Source organism: Marmota marmota, unplaced genomic scaffold (assembly GCF_001458135.2).
Source record: "Marmota marmota marmota unplaced genomic scaffold, marMar, whole genome shotgun sequence".
Taxonomy (NCBI): Eukaryota; Metazoa; Chordata; class Mammalia; order Rodentia; family Sciuridae; genus Marmota; species Marmota marmota.
In genome coordinates, this window is record NW_026000196.1 from 2,931,707 (window position 1) to 2,939,238 (window position 7,532).

At 35.8% G+C, this 7,532-nt stretch overlaps 1 protein-coding gene across 1 annotated transcript in view; it reads left to right on the plus strand.

The window, feature by feature from the left end:
- Hdgfl3 (HDGF like 3) overlaps nt 1-7,532 on the plus strand; it is a 41,044-nt gene that overhangs the window by 8,607 nt on the left and 24,905 nt on the right. The window contains exon 2 of the mRNA XM_015492973.2: nt 4,046-4,122. Coding sequence (XP_015348459.1) covers nt 4,046-4,122 — 77 coding nt within the window. The remainder of the gene's footprint in view (nt 1-4,045; nt 4,123-7,532) is intronic.

Genomic DNA, 7,532 nt, shown 5'->3' on the forward strand with positions numbered 1-7,532 from the left:
ACTCTGTGGTCTTCAGATTGGATAATTTCTGTTATCTTCAGATTCACTAACTCATTCTTCCGCTGTCAAGCCCACTCTGCATTTTTTATTTCAGTTATTATACTTTCAGTTCTATACTTTTCATGTGGTTCTTTTTATTTTTATTTTTCTGCTCAGGTTCCCTGTATGTCCACTCATTAAGTTCACATAGATCTGTTTTCAAGTCTTCATCTCCTAAAACATCTGTAACATCTTGGGAATCAGTTTCTATAGACTTCTTATTCTCTTAATTATAGGTTGTATTTTCCTCTTTTCTTCAGGGTAGTAATTTGCAAACAATTATTTGGATAATTTGGTTGCCATGACCTGAGCAGCCAAACCTTAGACTGGTGAGGGGCAATGGGAGATTAAGAAAGACAAACACTTAGGGCTGAGGTTACAGCTCATCAGTAGAGCACTTGCCTAGCACGTGCAAGGTCCTAGGTTCAATCCTCAGTACCACATAAAAATAAATAAATAAAATAAGGGTATTGGGTCCAACTAAAAATAAAAAATAAAAAAGACAAACACTTAGAGAAAGTTGGGACCAGATTGTAGGTATATGAGTCAGTTTTCTAAGACTAATGAAACACCATATTCTGATGGAGGAATAATGACCCAGAGCTAGCTCCGCGTGTTTATTATATAGGTCATTATCATCAAAAGTGGTTTCTGTGGAAAAATTTCTTTACAGCAGGCAGGCTTGGAGGTCAAAGCACTTGCAAACAATTATAATTATCTAGTTACACTCATAATTCTCTATCCCTGGCAGCTGGAGTCTGAACTCAGGGCCAAGACTGATAGTTCCGTGCTTTGCACAGAACTTCCTCAGGCAGGGCATCACCATAGCAACTGGGAAATCTTGTCCTGCACCTGTGCACAGAAAGTTCCCAGATCAAAACAGTCACAACCCACAGGCAGTCAAAGACCATGATTCAAGTTACCTCTCTCATATTGGTTTTATAATTCTTTAGAGGAATATGTGTAAAGCCCAAGGTATTTCCCAAGCTCAGATAACTTGTTGGAACTCAGCCTCTCTCATCAAGGCCTCATAGTAAACTGTTAAGACAGCTATGGAGTAGGTCTCCATATATACCTTACTCTTAGGGCAAACTTAACTTGTGTCTCAGCTAGATGCCTGAGGTCTTAAAGAGGTGATTAAAAGATTTCTACACTATAGCTGGACTTTCAAAGTCCTCTGAACTAATTGATTTATAATACCTCTAATATAATTTCCATGACAAATATTCTTTGGTATGTGTCTTCATAAATCTACCCAGTCTCTGGTCAAAAACTCACAAGGACTCTCCACATAGACTTCTGGGATGCCTAGTTGCACAACTTCATCCTTTCCAGAGCCCATTCTGTATAGTCTAGTCAGTTCAGCTACACCAATCTCTGATTTTGCTTCCTCAGCTCTTATCAGTTCTGCTTAGAATCTAGTTCCCTGGTGGCCAGGGTTGTGGCTCAGTGGTGGAGCGCTTGCCCAGTATGTTTGAGGCACTGGGTTTGATTCTCAGCAACACATAAAAATAAATTTTAAAAAGCTATTGTGGGGAAAAGGATAATTATAGAGATAATTATGAGTCTTCCCTTTGGAGTTTATCTTTTCCTGGGAATTATAGTCTTGTGCCACTTGTCCAAAGCCCAAAAACAATTAGTATATTTTGACTAGTTCTGAGATTGCTAGTTTGTTACTGGTTACAACATAGTCAGAAGCAGATATTCTGCTCACAATTTAAATTATCAGAGATATTTTGAATCAAAAATCTTAATTACTGAAATGATCTATCTATCTTTATCTTTAAAGTGTATTATTAATTAACAACAGGAAAGAAATACCAGAAATTTTGCATTGACAGAATGGTCATTGTAACCTTCTGATATAAAGAATTTGTTTTCCTGCAAAATTATAACTATGGCAACAAAAAAGAAATTTAAGAGAGAAAAATGTTCTACCTTAATAACCCTGACCTCACACTTGTGTTTATATTTTTCATATTCCAGTCCAGTCTCTACCTGTAAAAATATGTATATAAAATTATTAAATGTTCATTTTTTTAACATTGTGTCGTAAAACTTTTTCCATACTATCACTTTTTTAAATAAGTGAAATTTTTAAAGCAATGTTATGTGTCAGAAATTATGCTTGATTGTAGGTATATGAGTCAGTTTTCTAAGACTAATGAAATACCTGAGGCTAATTTGTAAAGGAAGAAGGTTTATTTAACTCATAGTTTTCGAGACCAGACAACATGGTTCCAGTTCTCACAAGGGCTGCTCTGGCTACGTCTCATCATAGCAGATGGTATCATAATGGTGGGAATGTATAAAAAGAGATTACGTGGTAGACATGGAACCAGAGAGGAATTCAGGCTCTGGCTTTTATGTAACTATTTGATCTCTCAAGAACTAATGAGCCCCATGAGAACTACCTTAGTTCCTTCCAAGGGCATGCCTTTGATGACCTAACAACCTCCCACTAGCCCCCGCCACCCTTAAAGATCCTGCTACTTCTTCAGACCAAGCTTCCAGTGCATAAGTTTTGAGGAACACATTTAAACCATATCTAAACTATAGAAGTAGAGAGTTAGCTTTTTTATGTTGTATTTTGGGTACTGGAGGTTGAATCAAGAGGCACTTTATCACTGAGCCCTTTTATTTTTTTGAGATAGGGTCCAAGTTGTTTAGGGCCTCACTAATTTGCCTCAAACTTGTAATCCTCCTGCCTCAGCCTCCTGAGTCACTAGGATTAGGGATAGAAATTTTTTTTTTTAAGAGAGCGAGTGAGAATTTTTTATATTTTTCAGTTTTTGGTGGACACAACATCTTTCTTATTTTTTTTTAATATGGTGCTGAGGATTGAACCCATCTCCCCACGCATGCCAGGCGAGCGCATTACCCCTTGAGTCACATCCTCAGCCCAGGGATAGAATTTTTAATAAGACATGGCTCCTACATTCAGAATTTCATGGTCAGGACCTCTGTGAATGGTGGTAGTTGTAGTATTTAAGGTGGAAAGGGGAAGTCATATTAAAACTGAAAAACATTCCTGGGGCCTCACCTTTTTAAAGAGGTCTAAAAAGAAACATGCTGGCTATTTCTTGTAACTTATTTTCTTTTTGTAAATAAATACTCATTTTTATAAATGAACAGTGTGTGTGTCTGAAAAATGAGAAGGTCAACTATCTGAGAAGGCTATGAAAGAAATTGTATATTTATAAACAGTTCTATGTATTTGCATATTGCTGAATCATGACATGGAGAAAGAGCCATTTGAGTTTAGACTGGTCAAAGACTATTTTTTGAAACATTTTAAGTAATAATGTATGTGTAACTATATGATATTCTAAGGAGTTTAGACTTTATCCTATGCAGGGTTCTCAGCCTCAAGGTCTAGGGAAAGGCCAACATACTTCTTATTTTTAAAATCTCCAGAAGCAATTTAGATGTACAATTAGGAATGCTATAAGCAATAAAAAGCAATAGAAAGACTTGAAGCAAGGAAGTAACATCATATGTGCATTTTAAAAGCTAATTCTAACTTAAAGGGGTGGGAAGAGAGGCTAGTAGTCTAGGCAAGAGATGTTGTCTTCTAATGATTACATAATATTTCATCAGTTTAATTTTCTACAATTCTCCTGTCTTGCAACATGTAAGTTATACATATATATACATACATAACATGTATATGTAATATATATACATATTCACTGTGACTTCAAATATGTACATCTTTTTTTTTTCTTTGTTGTTACTTTTGATTATTTCATTAGAACAGAGTCCCAGGAGTAATTTTATTGGATCAAAGGAATTTAGTAGTTTTGGCTCCTGCCTATGAATTATCATAATGGCTATAATCAATTTACTGTTTTAACTTCCATGACCTTTAGAATCATTTTGTAAAGCTTAAGAAAAAAACTTGAGATTTTGATAAATTATATTCCAAAATTAGCAATAAATTATCAAAGAAATGTTTATATTGTGTTTATGATAACTATTTAATAACTAAATTTATCTTTAATAGATTGATGAACTCCCAGAGGGAGCTGTGAAGCCTCCAGCAAACAAGTATCCTATCTTCTTTTTTGGCACTCATGAAACGTAAGTCAACAAAATAACTTAAAGTTTCAGTAGCTCTAATTTAGGTCTGCTAGATTACCTTGTTTATAAGTGACCTATAACATTTTATATTTTATTAAAGTCATTGTAATCAATTATTTAAGTTACCAGGCTTAATAATGTACGTTTCTTAAGTGAAGGTTTAATTTTTTCTTTATGATAACTTGTCTCCACGTAATGGTTGTATTTCTGGAACAGGTAGGATTTTAAAAAAAAATTATCACATTACTATTGTATACACCCAAAGCAATCATTTATAAACATTGTGTGTTTACTTTTATTCCATTAGTAAATATTTATTTTCAAGGGGCACTGGAAATAAAAATTGTCCCTGCTGAACTTGCCAACTGGCATGTGATTGGTGAAAGTAACAGACTTATTCTAGGGAACAGTGTAAAGGATCGTATAGCACTCTGTTTTGTAGTATTCTAATGTAATTCAGTGGCATCATTCTAAGACTGACTTCAGTAAAAGAAGTTCTACCAAGGATGAGTATAATATAATTCACATGTGATTTTTTTTTCTGGTTTGATCATCCAGAAGTAGATTTTAAAATATCTGAAGGAGAATGAATTGCCAAAAACTTGCCATAACATTGTTTCTGTTGAACTGTTTCTAAGAATTGGGTATCCCTGAGCCTGAGGTTATACTTGCCTTGGTAGGTACTAATATTCACCCTCTCTATAAAGGCAGAGATCATGTCAGTTTGCTTACCCTACATGACAGTGCTCACTCAGCACATTGTGTGGCCTGTGGTAGGTATTCTACAAAATAGCTATTGAATGAATTAACATTAATTAAATGAAATAAATGAGGAGGGGGAAGTATGTGAAGTAGGAGGAATTTAACAAAAGTCTGTATTCAGTTCAGCCAAGGGTTCCCCCAGGTCAGGCCAGAATTTTCCCCAAAACATGGCTTTGAATCTGGTCTAATGCCCAGCAGGTAGGTGATTGGAAATCCAAATTCTCCTCCATGTAACATAACCCTAGTAGTTTCAGTCTAGATGATTTTCAAGATCCTAGCCAAGAAAAAACCTCAACCTTAAAGCTCACGGCTTTCAACAATTTTGTTTTCTGCCCTGCCCTGTAAGCTTCATAAAACATACATATAACAAAGTTTACCAACTGATAGGTGAGTTGATTTGTGAAATTACCTATAAACCAGGAAAAAACAGAGTCGTGTATCAAAAATAAGAACTTGTTTTAGAATAGTTCATTCAGTGTTCCTCTTTCTGGCAACAAGTAACATGGCCAGTTGTCAAAGTCATTCCTTGGGAATATTAGTATAACAACTTATTTATTCATAAGAGAAAGCTTTCTGTTCTCTAAACAGAAAGACATGCAGCTCATAAAAACAAAGGTAGAATTAAGGAAAAAATGTAAAAATAAGAAGGCCAGAAATTAACACATCAAAAAATAATAGAGATTAGCCTTGACTCTTGTGGCATTGTTAAAGGACAGACAAGCTCTGGCTAGCACCTATAGCTGGTATGAACATTAGACAACTTAATCCATAGTTATTCCCCATACATAGTCAACGATTAGAAAAGGTCAAAAGCCAGAGTAATAATGCATGACAAATTTCTCTGAAAGTGAAGTGGTCATATTCAGTGTCCACTTCTTTCTAGTGTTCACGTTTAGTTTGTCAAGTATGACTTTGACATGTTTTTAGTTAAAATACCCAATATAAACTATCTCTGAGTTCAATGATACAGAATCATGCTGACTGAGGAATTAAAGGTGAACAATCAGGAAAAGATTTAGCACTTCTTAAGAGCACTATGCCCTAGGGTCAGAAAGCTTTCACCTTCTCGACTTTCTAATCCGATGACAATGTGAAAGATCATTTCTAAGACCCAGTCAGAAAATTAAATTTACAAAACTCAAGAATGAACTGTTAACCTATTGTCTGAAAGCTTTCAATGTCATTTCTTTGCTGATAATTTCTAAATTACTATCCCCAGCTCAGAATTTTCCCCTGAACTCCAGAATCATCCAAATATCTATTTAACATCACATCTTTTCATGGATGTCTAACCAGGATACCAAACTCAACATTCACAACTGAGCTTTTCATCCCCAAATCTTATCCTTCAAAGAAATATTTACATTTTAATAAATGTTGACCCCATTCTTTTCATTTCGTTGTTTCAAAAACTTTGGCAATATCCTCAAGTCTGTCCTTTCTCTCACATGCCATATCCAGCTCATTAACAAATTATCTGGATCTTTCTTGATAATAGATTCAGGATCTGGCAACTTCTTACCAATTATACTATTTACATCTTGGTCCTAGTCATCATACTTATTTCAGTAGCCTTCTAATTAGTGTCCCTATTTCCACCCTAGTACTTAACCTTTCCATCTGCTTCCAGCACAGCAGAAAAAGTGATGGCATTAAAATATAAATTGGCCAGATGCAGTGGCACACACATATAATCCAGCTACTTGGGAGGCTCAGGCAGGAGGATCACAAATTCAAGGCCACCTCAACAATCAATAAGAAAATTAAAAGGCTCAGTGATAAAGCTTTTGGGGGTTCCATCCTCGGGACTGCAAAAGAAAAAAGGAGAGGGAAAAGTCACTTCTTTTATTGAAACCTTTCATGGCTTAGCTTCCCATCTCACTGAATGCATTTATAAGGACCTCCAAGGCCCTACATATTCTGTGTCCCTACTTCTCTGAGCTCGTCACATTGGTCTTTAGTCACTCATTTCACTTTAGTTTCTTTTCACTTTAGTCTCTTGTGTTTCTCAGCTACACTAAACCTTCTTCCACTTTTGAGCCTTTGTACTTGCTCTTGCTTCAACCTGCTTTCTCTGTTCTTTCCCAGGTAACTGCATTGGTTTTCCTTCATCTCATATAGTTCCTTACTTAGATATTCCTTTTTGGTAAGGCTTTCTCTGATCTTTATATCTAAATTTGTGAAAATTACCCCCAGGCCTTCTTGTCCATCTTCTCTGCCTTTTTTTTTAAGCATATAGACTATATTTTATTTATTTTTTCTTTTATTATTCTGCCACTTGAACATATGCTTCATGAGGCCAGAAATGTTTTCTCTTGTTCCCTGTATAATCCCTAGCACCTCTGGAATACTGCCTTACACATTATAGATATTTAATTAATATTTGTTGAATGAATAAATAAATCTTAGTTTGAGGTGCATCAACCAAAATGTGGGCCTCCACAGTCTCATTTATCAGGTGAGGTCATAGATACTGATGCTAAAGACTCTGTTCTTCTTCTTCTTCTTCTTCTTCTTCTTCTTCTTTCTTCTCCTTCTCCTTCTCCTTCCCCTTCCCCTTCCCCTTCTCCTCCTCCTCCTTCTCCTCCTTCTCCTCCTTCTCCTCCTTCTCCCTCTCCTCCTTCTCCCCCTCCCCCTTCTCCCCCTCC